This window comes from Danio aesculapii, chromosome 13 (genome assembly GCF_903798145.1).
Source record: "Danio aesculapii chromosome 13, fDanAes4.1, whole genome shotgun sequence".
Classification (NCBI taxonomy): domain Eukaryota; kingdom Metazoa; phylum Chordata; class Actinopteri; order Cypriniformes; family Danionidae; genus Danio; species Danio aesculapii.
The window spans coordinates 43,295,555-43,317,383 of NC_079447.1; the positions used below are offsets into that span (position 1 = coordinate 43,295,555).

At 36.0% G+C, this 21,829-nt stretch overlaps 1 protein-coding gene across 2 annotated transcripts in view; it reads left to right on the forward strand.

Annotated features, from left to right (window-relative positions):
- The window catches only part of alms1 (ALMS1 centrosome and basal body associated protein), a 35,216-nt gene extending 14,923 nt beyond the window's left edge, over positions 1 to 20,293 (forward strand). Inside the window, exons 8-19 of one of the 2 annotated variants that reach the window (XM_056471302.1) lie at positions 1,961 to 2,774; positions 2,869 to 2,988; positions 6,303 to 6,428; positions 8,080 to 8,912; positions 11,972 to 12,092; positions 12,237 to 12,458; positions 13,547 to 13,806; positions 15,923 to 16,082; positions 16,205 to 16,262; positions 17,929 to 17,985; positions 19,814 to 19,913; positions 20,020 to 20,293. In XM_056471302.1, the coding sequence (XP_056327277.1) occupies positions 1,961 to 2,774; positions 2,869 to 2,988; positions 6,303 to 6,428; positions 8,080 to 8,912; positions 11,972 to 12,092; positions 12,237 to 12,458; positions 13,547 to 13,806; positions 15,923 to 16,082; positions 16,205 to 16,262; positions 17,929 to 17,985; positions 19,814 to 19,913; positions 20,020 to 20,064 (2,916 nt within the window). In that variant the 3' untranslated portion in view covers positions 20,065 to 20,293. The remainder of the gene's footprint in view (positions 1 to 1,960; positions 2,775 to 2,868; positions 2,989 to 6,302; positions 6,429 to 8,079; positions 8,913 to 11,971; positions 12,093 to 12,236; positions 12,459 to 13,546; positions 13,807 to 15,922; positions 16,083 to 16,204; positions 16,263 to 17,928; positions 17,986 to 19,813; positions 19,914 to 20,019) is intronic. The other variant, XM_056471303.1, reaches the window with a different exon arrangement.
- Positions 20,294 to 21,829: the final 1,536 nt, after the last annotated feature.

A 21,829-nucleotide genomic window follows, 5' to 3' on the forward strand; every position in this document is an offset into this window, starting at 1 on the left:
CTGTGATATAAAAAAACTAAACACTATTGGCTGTTTTTTTTAAAGGGGAGGAGCTACTCCATGTCCAGCCCTGTCTTCATGTTTCGGTTGAAATTGCGTCAAACATCAAATAAAAAAATGCACAATCACGAGACCTTTAAATCAATCTTTATGAAGAGAGATAATTTAATAACAGTTGAAAAGCCTGTGCTTTATGTTTACTTAATAGACAAGTCCGTACAGAATTGTAATTGATCCTTGGCTAAGCCCCACCCTCCGTAGTTACTGTTGATACACCTGTCAAGCTTTCGTGCCTGGCACATCCATTACAATATGTATGTGCCGGTGTCAGACATTGCCAGGGATGTAATTAGTCATTTTTGGTGAACAGGTGAGATATCTGAGAAAGCCAGACAAAAAATGACTGCAGTATGCATTACAGGGGTATATTCACGACTTAATAGGCAACCGATTAGAAAGTAATTTAATTAAAATTGAAGCAACGTTAGCCTAGCCGCCTCATACTCTGACCATTCAACAGCTCAGTTCATGCACAGCAGGATAGGTAGATTTAAAAGTAATCTAATAATAACAAATTAAACCGAGATTTCTCTTTTTTTAAGCCAAAAAACCTGATAGATTAATTTTTGTGCAATGAAATATAGCGTTACTACCCGGCGAGAAATCGCACATGGACAGTGCTTCTACATAATTCATTCATAAAAAGAGCAGCCAGAAAGGGGAAACTGATGGATCTGTGCTGAATATTAGCATCGACCCATAACAATGTACAGTACCTATAACTGTCAGTATGTTTGTGTGCTTTTCATACTGTTTCTATTCTAATTTGCAGTTAAGTGGAAAAAAATTAATAAATTGAAAAGCAAATCAAAGTATTTATAGCAGAAGTGAACAAATAGATTTTTCCTACCAGCAAATATTAATCAGACACCAAATATAAAAGTGGACACTAACCCGCTATAACGCTGTCACCAATGACTAAATCTCAAAAAGACGGATGAAAACATCAGTGAATTATAGCTCTGACATCGACATGAAGGTTGTAAATGACTGAAAAACAGCTGCGGGTGAAGTATATTGATCGCAAACACTCAGCTTGTGATCGAATCTAGTTTTGTTCTGTTGATATGTAATTGCAAGTATTCGTAGCTTGAAACAAATGTACTTATGGTTGCTATTAGTATGACTACTATAGCGAGGGCTTAAACGGAGCAGTACTCATAATATCGAGTGAAAAAAAATTAAAAAGACAGCTGCGAAACATAACCTGCTTTTTAACGTTGTAGGAAACACAGTTTAGATCTTTTTAGGGTAAGAAGTGTGCGAGTTATTGCCGTCTATCACTGAATGTGTCACGAATATCGAAAACATAACCACCTTAACCCCGCTCCTTTAGCGCCCCTCACAGCACTTGATCTACGCTGACATTTCTCCCCTTGGGTTTTAGGTTTTGGAAAGGGAAAAAATTCCACCATCCCGTCCAACTTTTAGGATACCTGGTATCAGATTTGCATAATCCATATGCACAACGCTTTGGCTTGTTTCCCTCGCTCGAAAGCTTGACAGACCTCCTGCACGTAGCTACGGTTGCTAAGCCACGATTGGTGTGTGGCGGTTTCGGGTGTGGCTTAGCAAAGGGTCAATTGCCAGTAACTGGCACTAATTAGTTTCTGGCCATAAAATGACATAATTATTGTCGCTTTGAGTTTGAATAACATCAGTGTCACACTTTATGGTGAAATAATATGAATTTTGTTTCTGGTGCGGCAGACTGCATTATCAACACTTCTGATAGACTGTGTTCAAGGTAAAGCTGTTGTTTGTGTGACTTTCTTCTGTGTCCACATGTTTGCAGTGTTTCCTCTGAAACTCACAATCTACTTCCACACAATCCTCCCAAGCACTGATGTATTAATCAGTATTAATATATCCTCCCTGTTTCTCTTGTTTTGTTTCTCAGTGGAGCTCAGATTCCGAGGGCAGTGCACAATCAAGTGTTGGCCTTGAATCTCAGCAGACAAAGGGTTATGTTGAACTGCGTAACATGGAGAATCGTGTCTCAGATCAGCTGCAGAAAGCCGCTTCAAAGCCTTTGAACAAAGTTCAGAACCTTGAAGCCAAAGTACAAGAGATCGCTTTTAGAGAAGGCTTTAGCACTAAGCCATTTACTTCTATTACTATATCAACCACTCACTGCACTCCATCTCCACAGTCACCACCACACAGTCCTGTCACAGGTACCCTGGAAATAACTAATGTTGGTTCAGCCAATGAGACACCTGCTGTACCTAAAGACTCTGACAGAGAAAAAGCAACAGAAGGACAACATATTGAAGAGAAGGAAACAACTGAGGATAAACAAGAGAACAAAATTTCAGATACACCCCAGAGAATGTCTCATGTGGATTATAATGTCACAGGCTCAACCTTCAATAACAAGTCCCACCTCTCTCACATACATGTCACCTTATCACCTAAACCACAAAATCAGATTCATTTTGAGAAATCCACTCAAAACATCAGTCAAGATGTCTCGCTTCTAAGACCTTCACCCATAGTGCCAAGCGTGATTGATCAACAACTGGAGCCCATGCACAGAATCTCAACATTAAATCATGTTAGTTCATATAGATACAGAGAACGGGTTCAAGGCCAGAGCACAGGAAGAGTCAGTGCACTCCTGCAGGCCAGACAAACACAATCCTCTCCTCCCTCTCACAGGCTGGATAAGAAATCCAGAAGCCTCTCTGTTCAAACTGCATACAGCACAGCAGGTACATGATTGAGATTTTTATTATTAAGCTTTTTATGGCGTTTGAGTGTGCTGGTAGACGAATCACTTGATTTGTTTTTCCTCATTTGCTTCAGCTGTGCCCACACTGCTGCCATACAAACCTCATGGAAGCTCCGAGCTGTTCTACATCCCGCAGGTTGATCCAGAACTTTCTCCTGGTCGCTCTGACACAACTGTGGAAAGCTCTCACCCAGGTATATATTTATTTTCAAATGATTTCAAAGACATTTTACACAGCAAATATGCTTTTCTCACCTCAGATTTTTGTCTTGCTTCTAGTCCAAATATCTAATAATTCTTAAAACAAGAAGCATTTCTTAGGCCCAATCCCAATTCTACCCCTTAGCCCTTCCCCTTATCCCCTTGTCCCAATTCTCTTTAGCTTGAAGGGGTAGGGTAAGGGGATAGATAGCTCTTCAAACTGAGATTTTTCAGGACCACACTGGAAACCAAGGGGTAAGAAAATTTCCCAGAATACACCAGCAACAACGGCAGTATTGCTAGGAAGTAAGGAGATCCACAAATTAGTATTTTTTTGTCATTATTATGAATTTTTACAACAAACAAACACATGTTTTAATATATTCATAAACATTTTTGTGTTTTACCGTTATGCTTTAAAAAAAAAACGCTAAAATAAAAACCACTAAATTATATAATTCATAATATTAACTCCTGTATAGCAGTCCCACAACATTCTGACACTCGATGACACTCGAATACCATGTCAGAAAGGTCTAGTGGCTGGGAATGAGCTTTTTACAGTGTCTGCTATAATGTTAGTGTTGTTTTTTGTGTGTTTACATAGATTAATATGACCACTGTGTAAATGCGCAGTAAAGTTTCGATCTTATTGCCACATTAGATTGTTATGATAACATAATCTATGCCTTCAGTGATTTCCTGAAGTTAAATACCAAAAAATAACACAAATGGAATAACTACAGCAGTCACGATCATCTAATCTCATATGAAGCAAGAGATCGCAATGACATATGATGACGTGTGCAGGTGCTGTAGTGCTGTAGTGCTGTCCCATTTATTAGCGGTAAATTTTGAAGCCCTTCACACTCTGTTTTAAGGGCCAAGTTGAAAGGGTACAAAATAAAATTGGGATTGGACCTTAAACTTGCAAAAAATATTTTTTTGTTTTCAGAAATAATGAGTCAAAATTAAGTTTTTCCTTAAGATTATTTTGCTTCTACATTTTCATTTTTCTGCAGTATATAACTTATTTGACTAATAAAATCTCAGCAAGAAATTACACAATGAAAGGCATATGGATTGGTTATTGATTTGATCAAGTGATTTTTACCAGATTGCATTGGACATACAAGGCTAATTCCTATTACTGTAGAGCACATTCTTTTGCACTGTCGTGCTTTTAATGACTGCAGAAGGCTTTTTTAAGAAATTAACTCACTCACTATTCAGCAAAGTGTCACCAGAAATCTTTTAGAATTTTTATCATACATTAACATTAAAAATAGTTTCTACAGGGTTCAAACGGTCAAAACCTGCAAAAGAATTTTGACATGGCATTTTCCAGGCCTGGAAAAGTTTTGGAAAAACAGAAAAACACATGAAGTTTTGGAAAAGTCATGGAAATTAGTTTAACAAATATCTGTAAACTTTAATTAGAGCTGCGCGATATTGAAAAAATCGGACATTACGATTTTTTGTATTTCTGTGATGTATATTGCGACGTGAATTCAATTTCACCAGATGATTTAACAGGTTTATTTAAATTGTGTGGGATGACTTTGTAGAGGAGTGAATCTCAAATAATATATAACAAATAAATTACAAGCATAGATAAATAAAATATAGTAAAGATAAAAGTGAATTATAGTTTTCAGGGATTCAATATTCTGATACAGATATTGTGTATATAATCAACACTGCATAGTCTTCATTGTATATAATTTAATATTTATTAAAGTTACAAAAAAATTCTTGTTGCCCTATGATTTAAAATTTGAAATGTTCACACAGTCACAGGCTTTAAAGGGACAGTTTGCTCAAAGATTAAAATGTACTCCCTATTTACTCACACTTAACTTGTTTCAATACTATAGGGGTTATTAAATTATATTCTTTTTGTGTTCATAAAAAAAAGAAAACTCATAAAAGTTTGAAACAAGTGAAGGGTGTAATGAAAATGGTAAGTAATTTTTGGGTGAGCTACAGTATCTCTTTAAAAATGCATCCAGATAAACTTTTACTCCATTATGATTAAACTCTATATTAAACTATAATCCCAACATTGCATATCCTGCTATGTGACTATTGTGGATGCAGACATTGCGATATCGATGCTGAAATGACATATTGTAAAGCCCTAACTTGAATATAGGTTAGTTGTCTTTACTTCATTTCTGTCCTTGACCAAAAAACATGCTCTCACATTGTTAGTGCTGTGTAAGCGTTATCAAAATTTTACAGAGATAGAAAAACAAATTGAAACGAAATAGATTGCTGCGTGATCTATGATATGCTGTAATAAATTTAAACATCACTTGTTTTTCTTATTATTTCCCATGTAAATGTAGACACTACATGAAACCTTGCCTCATGAAAATATACTTGAAATTTCTTGGAAAAGTCATGGAATTTTAGTAGTAAAAATGTGTAGGAACCCTGTATCTAACTTACTTATTCATTTGTTTGTTTTATAATTGTATATTTATTAAAGCTCCCATAAAATAAAGCTCCCATAAAATAAAGTTTTTTAGATGTTAGTATCAGTTTTGTTTTTTTAGGATATTTAAATCGCACCAAAACAGTGACAAAATTCATGTTTAGAAGATATAAAAATAATATAAACATGTAAAGCTTGCAGTTTGTCGACCTAAATGGATCAACGGTTTTATTCACATCACCTCTTACTTCAGTTTTTTGTGACCAATCAAATTCTCTCTAGTATCTGACATGCCCCGCCTCCTTCAATTCGCTTCACATTTGATAATTCACTTGAACTCAACCACTCTTACTTGCAGAGCAGTTATAAAGCAATACACTATTGGCTATTTTATTTTTAAAGGGGAGGGGCTACCTTATGTCCCTCCCTCTTGATTTTTCTATTAAGATTATGCCAAGCATTGAATAAAAATTCACATTTAAAAGCACTTCACTGGATGTTTTTGCCATAAAAATACCTGTTGTTACTGAAATAAAAATGTATGCTATGATAAAAAAATGTAGTTAATGTGCACTGTTTTTGCTCAGGCTGATGTCAAATCCAAATTTTTCATATATAACGAATTGTGTTGAGTTATAATGGGTTATTACTTGTACCTCCTCTAGCCCCTCCCCCCTGAGCCTTGCAGATGGTTCACACTCTCACTCGGTCCTGCATTATTCATGGTCTTTGTCCATGTGAAACGCAATCCAAGAAAACAATCCTCATCTGATCCACATGCCAAACCTCTCTGGGCCCCCGTTTGTTTGTCCTGTGTGTAATCCAGCTCTCTCATGCTCTCTGTTTTTTTGCTCTCTTGCTTTACAGATTCTGATGATGCTGTTCCTCCTCACTTCAGTAAAGACATTTTAGGCTTTAGAGAGCAGGAAGACAACACAATTACACCAAAGCACAAGGAAGGCATCTACAGTAAGAGGACCAATATGAACAAAGGTAAGATGTACAGCAGTGTTTCTGCTAGTTAAATATCTCAAATAGTTGCTTAATTCTAAATCATTTAAATGGTCATAATTTATTTATCCACACGTTGTTTTGTAATATAAAATATTTGAAATACTCTATACTAGTGCAATTTTATTTAAGCTGCTTCAAAAATTGATAAAACAAAAATAAATGTTAAATATGTCTATCTATCTAATTCAAACCATCAATAAAACAGCAACAGTAACACCATGCTAAAATAACACTGGTAAGAGCTTCGTTATTACCTTTATGATTTTTTCACCCCTCCCAATTTCTACGGATTGTTCAAAATGAGTCTTAAAATAATAATGAATAATTTGTTATCAAATATAAATATATATATTGACCAGCATAAATTACAGCATAAATGAATATTTTTGTCTTTTTCTCAGTAGATATAGACAATACATTGTGGTGCATTTAAACAAAACCGTTTTTTTTAAACAGTTATATTAATTACTTTATCATGAATTGTTACCGAACATCATTATTAATGGAAATATAATAAATTCAAAATTCACATGAGTGGTATTGTAAAAAAAAACTACAGAATTTAAATGTGTTTCGTTGTTTTTAAATGCTTTTCTTAATTTTTCAGAATATTATTTAATATTTTCCCTTAATATATTAATTTAGTCTATTTTATTAAATTAGCTCTAGTTTGGTGCTCTAGCTTTGGTGTGACTGTCTCAAGCATGGTTCAATAAATTACAGCTAATATAAAATAAAATTGTACAATTAGTAATAAAGTTACCCCCCTGAATTATTAGCCCTCCTGTTTATTTTTTTCCCCTATTTCTGTTTAGCGGAGAGAAGATTTTTTTCAACACATTTCTAAACATAATAGTTTTAATAACTCATCTCTAATAACTGATTTCTTTTATCTTTGCCATGATGACAGTACATAATATTTGACTAGATATTTTTCAAGACATTTCTGTACAGCTTAAAGTGACATTTAAAGGCTTAACTAGGTTAATTAGGGTAACTAGGCAGTTTCGGGTAACTAGGCAAGTTATTATATAGCGATGGTTTGTTCTGTAGACTATCGAAAAAATATAAATAGCTTAAAGGGGCTAATCATTTTGTCCCTAAAATGGTTTTTAAACAATTCAAAGCTGCTTTTATTCTAGCCGAAATGAAACAAATAAGACTTTCTCCAGAAGAAACAATATTTTCAGACATACTGTGAAAATTTCCTTGCTCTGTTAAACATCATTTGGGAAATACTTAAAAAAGAATAAAAAATCAAAAGGGGGCTAATAATTCTGACTTCAACTGTATATATCAACATCTCATTTTAGGCTAAAAACTGAACTAAACAAGTAGGTTTTATTTTCAAGGTTATAGACCAGATAACTGAAAGATGGGCAAAGATCCAATAGTATTTGACGATTCTACATCAGCAGAATTGACATTTTGACAAAAGAAGCTCTAAAATTGATAAAAACGTAATACAAATTGGTAGCATCTTGGATATGTCAGTAAGTTCAAGTTATCACCACAAATGTGTATGAGCCCAAAATGGTGCTTTACAAAAACAATGTGATACATTACCATTTATACTGTTACTATAACACAATATCAACACAAAAAGCGTTTTAATCTCTCCTGCTTTCAGTTTCCAGTGGAAATGGTCCTCCAAAATCAGCAGGCACTTTTGTCAGTACTGCTCCCGAAGTCTCAAAGAAGAGCATGGAGACTGTTAGCATAGATGTAGAGTATGACGATAAGGAAGACCATTTTGTCCCCCTGCACATGGAGGCAGACTACAGCACAGACCATGTCCATCTTCATAACAGCACCTCACAGGAACCTAAATTACCTCGAGAACCGCACTACTCATCTTCACAGCCAAACAGAAGACCCTACAGGGGGAACAAGAAAGGGAAGGACAGAACACCTCATGATGTTAGCCTGGAGATCACAAGTTCGCTAGACCAGCTGTGGCGTCGCTTCAATGAAAAATGGAGCACGGAGAAGTCCCGATCCATCAGTGACGGAGAGACGTCTCTGCTAGATAGACTGGAGCGCTTGTCTCGTCTCATTCACAACACCACTCCAACAGACCATAGTATTCAGCAATCATCAGAGAGTGGGAATGGAGAGTACGACAGGATGAGAGACCAAGAGGAAGGAGAGCAAAGAAAAAGAGTGCAGTTAAAAGCGCCCCCAAAGCATGCGTGGGTTCAGGATGAAGGCCAAGGGAAAGTGCATCTCTGTCCTGCTGAGAGAGACGAGTCTGTGGAAACCAGCAGTAGTGTTTCCACTGTGGACACAGAGCGGCTGCAGAGAGCTTTTGGAGCTCACAGAGTCACCAGTGAAGGAATGAAAAGCGACGGGAGCTTGCTCAGATTTTACAACGGCATCAACGCAAAGAAAACAGGCCGAAGGAAACCGAGTACTAAAGATGCTGCTGTCTCTGTCACAACGGACAGTACAGATGACTCCACAGTAAGACTTTTCATTTCTGCTTTGAATTTATTTGGTGGATTTTTTAATATAGTCAAGTCAAGTGATTTGAAAGGTGGTCAACAAATACAAAAAAGAGATCTTTAATCTGGAATGCAATAAGTAACTTGTAAAATCAGAGGATTATAGGATTTATAGCAGGGGTCACCAATCTCGGTCCTGCAGGGCCGGTGTCCCTCCAGGGTTTAGCTCCAACTTGCCTCAAAACACCTGCCTGGGTGTTTCAAGTACACCTAGTAAGACCTTGATTAGCTTATTCAGGTGTGTTTGATTAGGGTTGGAGCTAAAATCTGCAGGACATCGGCCCTCCAGGAACAACTTTGGTGACCCCTGATTTATAGGATTAGGAGCCAGATTGATTAATTAATCGCAAGAGTGCAACTCAACTTATATTGCAATTTAGACATAAGCTCTTTTTTGCAATTGTTACTTTCATTTGCCTGTGGGGGAAATGACTAGAAAAAAATGGTAGTAAGCCATTAAACAACTGGCTGTACAAATAAGTGTGTTTATGACTGTAATAGAAAACATATTTTGTTGGAATGTAGAAGTTTAAATTCCATTAGACACAATTTTTATAAGGAGAGTACTTTGATGGACATTTTTAAAAAGGTACCACCAGGAAGAGTTTTACATTTTTTATCAAAAATAAAACTGAAAGATCATATTTAACTTTGAATAAATTGTTTTGTGAATTTTATCTATTTATATTTTATATATTTGTCTAAGTAACTTTTTTAGTATAATAAACATATATTTGTTTTTGTCATGGAAATTTTTTTAATGGATATCCATTTGGCCACAAAATAGCCATAAGTTGCTGATGTGGCAATAAATATTTAATAATAAATAAATAAATAATGACTGTAATAGACATGGGACAAGATCCAGTTTCAAGGTTTACCAGGGTTTGGAAAAGTAAAACCACCAACATTTTCTGTTGAACCATTCCTACTGTGCATGTACTTTCCCCCCCCCCTTTTTTTACAATTCATTTATTTAGTTTTTTAGGACAAAATTGTCTCGAGCAGAAAAGGACCCTCCACATAAAAAAGCTACTGTTCCAAAATATTTTTGATATTTCTTAAAATCAAATATCCTGTGTTCAATATGGGGGAAAGTTGTTGATTTTTACCCAGACATTTTAAAATAATTTATTTTAGAGCAGTAATCACAATTACTTACCGATTTATCGGTGTCGGTGCTACATTATAAAAGACATTATAAAAGTATCGATAAGCTCTGACATTAACGGTTTTGCTATTGGTACTGGAGAATTATTGCTGAATAAACATTACTTACAGTAGCATAATTTAACTGACCAACTTTTTCTAATTTGCAATATTTGATGTTCGTCTGCACAGTTGCCAATCTCACATGAGAAATGCTCGTGTTTCCGGCGAGTGCATCAAGTATAAAAGCCTTCACAGTTCTCGGCTGTGTGTGCACACCATAGACTAAAAAATATGGACGTAGTATCCATGACGTCCCTCATAGGTTTCTGAACAAGGCAAAAGAAGCTACAAATAGGCGCAGCCAACCGTCGCCGCTTTGTTCGTTTGTCATTGCATCGACCGCGGTATACTAAACAAGGGCAAAGAGGCGGAGCTACAGACGCCTGCTGGCATTTTGCTTCTCTCCACACGACCACCAGTGAGCAGCATCCACAGGACAATGGCGCAAGTGCGCTCACCACACATCAGCTATAGGTGGAGGGAAGAGACGGTGGTAGAGCCAATTCAGTGGTTGGGATGATTGGGAGGCCGATGGGGGGAATTTGGCCAGGACACTGGGGTTACACCCCTACTCTTTAAGAGAAGTGCCATGGGATTTTTAATAACCACAGAGTGTCAGGACCTCGGTTTAACATCTCATCCGAAAGACATTGCCCACTGACAGTATAGTGTCCCCTTCACTTTACAAGGGCATTAGGACTCGCTAACACCACATCCAACAGCAACCTAGTGTTCCCATGTTGTCTCCCATCCAGGTACTGACCAGGCTCAGCCCTGCTTAGCTTCCGTGAGTGACCAGTCTTGGGCTGCAGGGTTATAAGGCTGTGACATGTAAAAAAAAAATTAGGAGTTAAACCTACACAGAATAATAATAAGACTATTAGAAATACAACACATATAAGGTGATAGGATAAAGTTCACACAACTTTAAATAAAGTTCATGAAGCAACAAAAGTCACCAAAAATTCCTCAATAATATACAAGCAATCGATTCGCTGATTGACGATGATTTCAAATGCTTCCTCAATTTCAGAGAGATTTCGAAAGCTCTGTGTCAGTGATGTCATCATCACACAAGCACCAATAGTGTTCAGCTACTTCTGATGGCTCCGCCCTCAATGTTTCATTGGCTGTTGTTTGGGGGCTTGACAGAGTTGTTGGGTATAAAAAGAAAGATCAGATTCATCTGTTGATAAATCAATTATGAGAAAATTAAGGCCCTTAAAAGTTATTTAAAAAGTCTTCATCGCGTTTTTACGAGGTCTTAAATTTTGTTCTAGTGTTGTCCAAAGTGTTTGAATCCAAAAAAGCATAAATATATTTATTTTCCTCCTATAATTAACAACGGCGTGCTTGATCCACGCGATTGTTTGGCCAAGCTCCTCCGTCTGGGTGATGTCATGTAATTTGCAACAAACTCGGGAAGGTGATGTGACGCTCTCCACATGTAAAAAATGGGAAAATGTAAGTTTCCATACTCCTGGTTGGAGAAAGACGAATTTAAACAGTGGCTGAAGCCTGTCGCTGAAAACAAGCGCAAAATTTATTCTTTCAAGTTTTGTTTCTTCCGAGCTCATCTGAGTTCTGTTGCATGGTCGTGCTCTATTGATTTGTTTAACTACAACTGTTTATTAAGTAAAAGGTTTGATGCTGATTAGAACTTGAATTGGCGATGAGGTCTTAAAATATTCTGAGAAGGTCTTTAAAAAGTCTTAAAAAGGTATTAAAATTACCTTTAGGGTTCCTGCATATACCCTGAAGATATTCAGGTTTAATAAGCTGTCTAATCATGCGTTGTTCTTGCAGGTCTCTGCTGGCTCTTTATCATCTTCAAGCACTTCATTCCACCATTCTCAGAGAGGCGTCTTCAACAGCCTTAAAACCAAAAAGTCAAAAGTCAGACTGGTCAGCAAAAGTGTACAGGCAGGTCAGTACCACAACGACAGTCCACTTTTTTTGGACATCACAACCTGTATCATTTAAGAGGGAAAAAAAGAAAAAGAGATTCCCAGCAATGAAAGGTATCATCCGAGTTTTTGTACACTGTTTATTTATTTTTATTTTTTTGCAGGTGATTTGGAGATTGTGATAAACGGCACACGAAAGCACACTCGAGATGTAGGCACCATATTTCCCTCTCCAGGTGCTTTCAAAAATGTCTGTTCATCAAACAAGTTTGGCAGTGGCCCTCAGAATGGCAATCCCATCCCTACTGCCTCCACTGCTAAACCAATCCAAACAGCTCTGAAGAGAGACTCCGGCAATAAGAGTGTGCGGACACGTTACCCACATGGTATATATTACATGTTCACAGTCACCAGTTTTCTGCTGCTTTTTTTACGGCCCGATCACACCGAATGTGCTTTTCCGTTCATGAAGTGCACTCCACTGCCTTTTTTGGTTAACAAGAAAAAATGAAATGCAGTGCGTTTTTTTTTTTCTAGGCAACGACTGAATCATCTGCGTGTTGTGTGCGAGAGCTGCTGTTGATATTTTTACAATTGTAATATTTAATGATGTTGTGATATTTAAGATTTGTGAAGTCATCCAGCTCTGGATAACTCAAATAGGGACCGCTAGCCTCCATTTTTAAAAGTCTCCATATTCATCTTGACACCAGAAACCCCGCCTCTGCTTTCATTTGATTGGAGAATGAAAAAGACGTGACTGACAGTTGAAGTCAGAATTATCAGCCCCCTAAATTATTAGTTTTATTAGTATTGTATGTTTATTTTTTCCCCCAATTTCTGTTTAACGGAGAGAAGATTTTTTCAACACATTTCTAAACATAATAGTTTTAATAACTCATTTCTAATAACTGATTTCTTTTATCTTTGCCATGATGACAGTAAATAATATTTTACTAGATATTTTTTGTGACATTTAAAGGCTTAACTAGGTTAAATTAGGTTAACTAGGCAGGTTAGGGTAATTAGGCAAGTTATTGTATAATGATGGTTTGTTCTGTAGACTATCGAAAAACAAATATAGCTTAAAGGGGCTAATAATTTTGACCTCAAAATGGTTTTAAAAAAATTAATAACTGCTTTTTATTGTAGTCAAAATAAAACAAATAAGACTTTTTCCAAAAGAAAAAATATTATCAGACATACTGTGAAAATGTCTGTTAAACATCATTTGGGAAATATTTAAAAAAGGAAAAAAAAAATTTAAAGGAGGGCTAATTATTCTGACTTCTGACACTCAGAGTTGACTTAACTCTTAACTGTTAAAAAGCAAGGCGCGCAGGGTGCATAAGCAGCACTCAAAATGCCTGCGGCCATTAGCAAACCATTCAATAAAAGCACTTCTCAGCTTAAAGTGCTTTCAGTGTGATCAAGGCTTAATTCTTGCTCTTTTAAATATCATATTGTCTTCAAGGTGTGTCATGGTTTGTTTCTGCTGATGAGCTGAAGTTTGACGGCTGCAAGGAAAACCAGCCACAGAACGAGTCAGAGCCTTCCATAAGCCAAGCCTGGTTTGAGCCTTACAGCAGGACTCGCCCTTGGAGAGAACTGAGCCGAGAACCGTTAAGGGAGAGACAGAACCAGCAAGAGCAGGAGAGGCAGACAGAATCCAGAACAGCGATGGATACGGACATCAGTGACAAAACCTCAGCTCTTGTTCGTCTTTCACTACAGGTGATTTCTATTGGTTTATTCCACCGGCATGCCAGAGTTCTGAAGCTTGTTCACACCAAGGATAGCTATAACTTTTTCATTCCAAAGCTGCAGTCACATTTAGGCCCAATCCCAATTCTACCCCTTAGCCCTTCCCCTTACCCCTTTTTGTAACTATACTGCACATTTACACAGTGGCCATATTCATCTATGTAAACACACAAAAAAACAACATTAACATTACAGCAGACACTGTAAAAAGCTCATTCTCAGCCACTAGACTTTTCTAACAGGGTATTTGAGTGTCATCCAGTGTCTGAATGTTGTGGGACTGCTATACAGGAGTTTTTATTAGGGATTATAGACTGCCAAATTTAGCGGTTTTTATTTTAGTGTTTTTTTTAAGCATGATGGTAAAACATGAACGCATGTGCTTGTTTGTTGTAAAAATTCGTAATAATGGCAAAAAATACTAATTTGTGCATCTCCTGACTTCCGGGTGCAGCTATACTGCCATTGTGGCAGGTGTATTCTGGGAAATTTTCTTACCCCTTGGCTTTGAGTGTGGTCCTGAAAAATCTCTGTTCAAAGGGCTGTCTACCCCTTACCCTTAGCCCTACGCCTTCAAGCTAAAGACAATTAGGACACCCCTACCCCTTCACGTGAACACGCAAAACGAGGGGTAGGAGTAAGGGGAAGGGCTACGGGGTAGAATTGCGATTGAGCCTATGGCTCGTTTCCACTGACTGGTACGGTACGGTTCGGTTCTGTACGGGTCACCTTTATCAGGCTCGCGTTTCCACTACCAAGGGTACCCTTTTGGTGGGGGTGGTGTATGACAAAGTTTCAGTCGACATCATTCTCGCTCGAGGAAATGTCTACAGTAAAGCTGTACAGGTCGCTCACATATCATATGAGAACCACTTCTCACAAAACAGATGCTTTACACACATAAATACTTGTGAAGAAATGTTTATTACTAACTTTTCTATGAACATGAGTTGATTATAACTGCAGAACAATGACAGTGCGAAATAGCCTACTGTAACGTCTGTAATTATATAAAATAAATAAATTAACATAAATAAACACATACAGCCCCTTACAGTCTCCGATATGTTACCAACTACAGAAGAACTACATTCTGTTTTCATTATGGCTTATCTCTGTAAACCAATAGCGTTCAGCTGCGCATCTAGCTCTGCCTTTTGGTACCCTTTCTCGTGTTTGGTACCCTTTTGAAAGGGTGCCGAAAAAGTGGTTCGGTTCGGTACACCTTTTTACAGTGGAACCGTACCGTACTGTACCACTCAGTGGTAACGGGCCATTAGTGTTCATTTTAGATCCTTTTTCTGTGGTTTGTAAAGGTAACACTTTACTTGAAGGGCTGTTCATAAGACATAACACATGTCATGAATATGAATAAGATTTTATGCATGCTTATGACAACTGTCATTAAGTGTTATTTACTCAATTGTTATTTTAAATGCAAAGATGACATTGTTTGTCATGACAACTTGACAAAGACAACACAACTTGTCATAAATTTGTCATAAACATGACTGTCATGAGGCCATTATAATTGACATGAATATTTTTGTAATCACTTTTTCAGTGGAACAAAATGTATTTGTGATTACAATGTCTCATTTGAGCTGTCATTACTCTGTCAAAGGATTTTTAAGAGCATCATTAGTATTTCAGGACATATTATGACAAATTCAGCTTGTTAATGACACTGTTATAAAAGTCTCAACATATTTATAATATCTTCATATTTATGGCAAGTTTTGTAGTCTTGGTAATGTCAAGTTGTCATAAACAATGTCATCTTTGCATTTAAAATATCGTAACTGAGTGAATGACAGTTGTTATAAGCATGCATAAAATCTCATTCACATTTAATCCAGTCCAAGTTTATTTGTATAGTGCTTTTCACAATAATTACTATAAAAGGGCACATTATTGCATTACAGTCAAAATGTAAAAAAAAAAAAAAACTTTGTCATGTCATGATTATAAAGATTTCATTACGGTCTTATGAACACCCCTTCAAGTGAAGAGTAACCCTACAGTACTGTAGATTTTTGTTGAGTTTAGTATAACATTGTACATTTGCATGACGCTTTTCCAACAGGAAGCTCTGGAGCTCCATCGGCCAGAGTTTGTGTCTCGCTCTCGGGAGCGAATGAAGCGACTGGGGTTGCTGGTTGAGGAGCGGAGGTTACAGGCCATTTTCAACAGAGAGAGAGAAGAGCTCTTCAACTTCCCCGCACCATCACGGCCACTCAGAGCAGGTTAACTTTCTCTCTAAGATTAACTGTTTGTAGCATGTGTCAGTTTTGTATCTATTTTACAAGCTTGATTCAACTTATGTGCAAAACATACATCATTTAACTAAAATACACATTTTCTTTAGCTCCAGTACCCCGTAAACGAGTTGTTCCAAGAAAAGAGATGGTCCAAAGGTCCAGAGAGTAAGTATACATGATCACCAAGCTCATGTTATTGTAACAAACACAGTACATTTTAACAAAACAATATGTAGGCATTAGGGGTGGAACGCTTCACAAACTTGTTGGTTCAGTTCTGTGGTCAGGGTTTTCAGTTTTATTAGATATTTTAAAGGGCCACGAAACCCCTCTGTCTCAGCAGGGTGTTTTCACACCTCTAGATTGAAAAAAGTTAGGAAAGTGGGTGAGTCCAATTTTGTTTAGGGGGGAGTGTTGGGGGAGGGAAAGAGGGAAGGTTTTGCATAAAAATGGGAGTTTCAGTTTGGGCACACGCTGATTTTCACAGAGGCAAAACAACTCGCACACACAAGGGAGAAAGACATGGACTTTACATGGACATCAGTAAGCAAATTATTTGCCAAATTATGAATTTGTTGACCTTAACTGCAGTTGGGCACTTTCACTTTCATTCAGGAACATTTCATGCATGCCCCCATGACAAACGAGATATTGGATGCGAGGAACTGCTAGAAGAGTGTAGTTGTAATGGAATGATTGATACCGCAGTGAATGTCAGGGAAGTTGGTTAAGTGGAACCCTTTCAGCAAAATGTCTGTTGCTAACATTAGTAAATCAACATTTAAATATTCTTTTCTGATCAATTTTACGTCTGAAATGGAAACTCTTGGAAATGCATATGCATTGAGGTCATCTGAAAAAGTCATGTTGTATGCATTTTTTCATTTTAAGTGCTGACAGTAATCGTCTTTTTATTCCCCTGAGAGCTGAGAGTAAGGCCCAATTCTACCCCTTAGCCCTTCTCCTTACCCCTAACCCTCCTTTTGTGCGTTCACGTTAAGGGGTAGAAGTGCCCCAATTCTCTTTAGCTTGAAGGTGTAGGGCTAAGGGAGAGGGATAGATAGCCCTTCAAACAGAGATGTTTTAGGACCACACGAAACAAAGGGGTAAGAAAATTTTCTAGATTACACCAGCCACAATGGCAGGATAGCTGCACCTGAAAGTAAGGAGATCCACAATTTTGTATTTTTTGTCATTGTTTTGAATTTTTACAACAAACAAGCACATGTTTTAATACATTTATTACAGCGTTTGTGTTTTATCGTCATGCTTTAAAAAAAAAAAAAAAAAAGGCTAAATTTTCTATCTATAATCCCTAATAATAACTCCTGTATAGTAGTCATACAACATTCTGACACTTTATGACACTCGAATACCCTGTCAGAAAAGTCTAGTGGCTGTGAATGGCCTTTTTACATTGTCTGCTATAATGTTAGTTGTTTTTTGTGTGTTAACATTGAATGATATGGCCACAGTGTAAATGCACAGTAAAGTTACGATCTTATTGCCACATTATGTCGTTATGATAACATACTATATGCCATCAGTGATTTCCTGAAGATAAATACCAAAAAATAAAGCAACTGGAATAACTACAGCAGTCGCGATCGTCTGATCTCATATGAAGCAAGAGATCGCGATGACATAGGATGACGTGTGCAGGTGCTGTAGTGCTGTCCCATTTATTAGGGGGTAATTTTGTAGCCCTTCCCCTTCACACTCTGTTTGAAAGGCCAATGGGTAGGGGTACAAAAATAGAATTGGGATTGGGCCTAAATCTTGCTCAAAAACAGCATCTCTTGATTTTTTTTCAATGTTTTATTTATTTCAGTTGGGTAAGGAAGAGATCACACAGTCAGAGAATAGACAGGACAGACAGACTCAGAAGGTAATGATAAATGTGTGTGTGTGTAATCTTAAAAACATGGTTTATAAGGACAAATGTATGTAACGACATGAGTATTAAAACGGTTTTTACCTTACTACATACTAATAAGGTTAGGGGAAAGGCAGTTTTTATAGCAAAAAAAAATGTCTATGGAGAGTCGCCCTAAACCACTAAAACAAATATGTGTTTGAGTCAAGGTTATTATAGTTAACGAAAACGATCGAAAAAACGAAAACTAGAAATGGAAAACATTTTCGTTAACTGAAATAAAAATAAAAACAAGAGTTTTTTTAAATAAATAGTATTAACTGAAACTGCATTGTGTACATACAAATCTAACTGAAACTAACTTAAATTATAGCAAAAGCATCCTTCGTTTTTGTCTTTGTAAATGTATTTAATACATAAGCCTTTAAGAACTAAATCTATTTACTTCGCTATGCCAGTTTTACACCAGGTGTTTGAGCCGTACGGCACATCTGAGTCTGTAAATGAATCCTGCTGCCATTGGCCAGATCAAGCCGGCCCTCCTCCAGTCAGTCCTCGCTATTGCTCCCGCGACAAAAAACAACGTCTGGACATTACAGCAGCACGGTGACAGCATTAATACAGCCCGAACAGACACTTAAAAGTATTAATTTAACACATTTGTGTCCATAAATGGGTTTTATTTCCATATTAGGGATCCTGATCGCAAACGAATTGTTCTTTTTAACCGGATCTTCTAAGTGAACCAGTTGAACTAGTTCACCAAATCGAACTGAATCATTTGAAACAATTTGCATCTCCATTAAGCGCTTATCCACAAAGACTTACTTTTTAACATGCCTGATACCCCCCTCTGACTCAAAATAAACCATTTCCTGATTTATTCAGTTATTAAAACAGTACACAGAGATCGATTTGAGAACAGGTGAACTCATAATGTGCATGTGTGATTCAGTGAACTGAACACAAACAGTACATGAATTTATGATTGCTGACTATATTTTTGATGTGTTGAGTACAAACATGGGAAGATTGTCACGAAAGATCCGGCTCACTGAAAAATCTGAACTTGTGTATCTAATCTCTGAAGCAGCCTTGCACACAAAAATAAACAGCACTTAGGCCTGCTATATTGTGGGCTGTTGTGTTTGAATTTGAGGATGGGTAGATGGTAATGTTCATGTGTCCTCTGAATACAGTTTTTTTGGTTATTATACAATATTCTAATGGTTTTGTATCTTGCACATCTCAAATATTCTAAATTATATTAAAAACAACTAAAACTAACACTCAAACTAATAAAAAAAATATACTAAAACAAAGCAATTTCAAAATATAGAAAATAATATAATAAAAAAAATATTAAAAACTAGTAAATCTACCTCTAAAAACTAATTAAAACTAACTAAATTTGAAAACAAAAAGTCAAAACAAAATAAAAACTAAAACTAATGACAAGTCCAAAACTATTATAACCTTTGAGTGTGTTTTATGTAAAGGTTTTTCTTATTTTTAATAATAATTTTTTCAGGGTTTTTCCACTTATAATTGATAGGACAATAGAGAGTATTGACAGGAAAGTGTGGGGAGCAGAGAGAGGGGAAGGATCGGCATAGGACCACGAGGCGGGAATCGAACTCGGGTCACCGTGAGCACCAGAGTGCTCGTGTCGACACACTAACCACTACACCGCTGGAGCCGACTAATTTTAAAATCTGATTTGATTCAATTTAGACTCAGTCAGAGGCATGCGGTTTTTGCCTGCTGCCTATTTGACTATATGAATATTAAAGTTATTCCTTATTTATTTTAATAGCCAAGTGATTGTGTTTTCCTCCAGGAAATACGCTCAACTTCCTGAGGTCCAGAAAAGAAGAGAAGAGGAAAAGAGACGGGCAGAGTATCGCTCGTACCGCCTTAGTGCTCAGCTCTTTAACAAGGTATACAGACAGTTAGACACAATCATTTCAATCAATTTTGTCTCAGTCATTTCAGGAATACATAAGCAATTTGATTCATATTTCTAATGCATCCTTGTTTCTACAGAAAGTCACCAATCATGTGTTGGGAAGACGAGCACCCTGGCAGTGATCTCAACTAATAATCTACTCGAAATTACAGAAAGCCTTAGTGTTTTTTAATGTGACTGGTCCTTCAACTGTTTTATATGAGGTCATGTTTTATAATGAATGTGTGACGTTATAATATGTGCTCTTATTTTAGACGTGAATATAGTTGTGAATGTGTGTCATTTATGAAGTTGCAGTTTTATTTGGATTTTTTATAAACGCAAGTCTGATTTTATAATGTCAGTTTTGTTGTTTTAATAACTTTTTTACAAAGCAAATAAATTAGCAGATATTTGTAAGAGCTTTTGTTTGTGTGTCTTTTTTTTCTATGTGTGTGTGTGTGCGTGCATGCGCGTGTGTGTATGTACATGTATGTATGTATATATATATATATATATGTATGTATATATATATATATATATATATATATATATATATATATATATATATATATATATATATATATATATATATATATATATAATATAAATATATATATATATATATATATATATATATATATATATATATATATATATATATATATATATATGTGTGTGTGTGTATATATATGTGTGTATATATATATATATATATATATATATATATATATATATGTTAGGGCTTAACAATATATTGTATTAGCCTAGATAGCGCAATGTAATCATACGCAATAGTCACTTTGCAGGATCTACAATGTCAAGTTCAGCTTCAGTTTATTCATGCCTCAGGAAATTTGAGTGGAGTTATAGCAGAACAAGAACCATATTGTTGAGTTATTGTCTAGTTTAACCTTAATAGAGTGTAATTGTGCTTCTTTCTTTGCTTTGTTTTAAAGCAATTTTAAAAAGATTTGTGTACAATAAATTATAACAATGAATATTTATTGCATTTAACTTTATTCAGTGAAGATTGTTATTTGCGTACATTTGATTATTCAACTTAGTTATGCTTATAACTTTTTTGCAAATTGAGCTATTCAAGTCATTTAGTGAAATAATTATATTCATATCGCAATGAATATCACAAAATAAAAAATATCACAATGTCAGAGTTTTGCTAATATATATATATATATATTCATACAGTTGAAGTTAGAATTATTAGCCCCCCGTTGAATTATTTTTTAAAAATATTTCACAAATGATGTTTAACAGAGCAAGGAAATTTTCACAGTGTGTCTGAAAATATTTTTTCTTCTGCAGAAATTTGTTGTCTTAATTGTTTTATTTCGGCTAGAATGAAATCAATTTTTGAATTTTTTTAAAAACCATTTAAGGTCAATATTATTAGCCCCTTTAAGCTATATATTTTTTCGATAGTCTACAGAACAAACCATCGTAATACAAATACTTGCCTAAATACCCTAACCTGCCTAGTTAACCTTATTAACCTAGTTACGCCTTTAAATGTCACTTTAAGCTGTATAGAAGTGTCTTGAAAAATATCTAGTCAAATATTATTTACTGTCATCATGGCAAAGATAAAAGAAATCAGTTATTAGAAATGAGTTATTAAAATTATTATGTTTAGAATTGGGGGAAAAAAATAAACAGGGGGGCTGAGTTACAGAGAATACGGTCACAGTATAGTGGTCATGTTCACTAACATAAAGGTTTTCAGTTGCTAGAGACTGCCATTTTCTATTTAAAAGGCATTTGTTTACTTTCTGAGGGGGGAAATAATTATGTTCTGAGGAATATTTTTTTTCTAGCCATGGTACTGTATTAATTGATTTACACATTTATCTATTTAACACTTGAATATTTGAGTCTTTTTCTATTTGT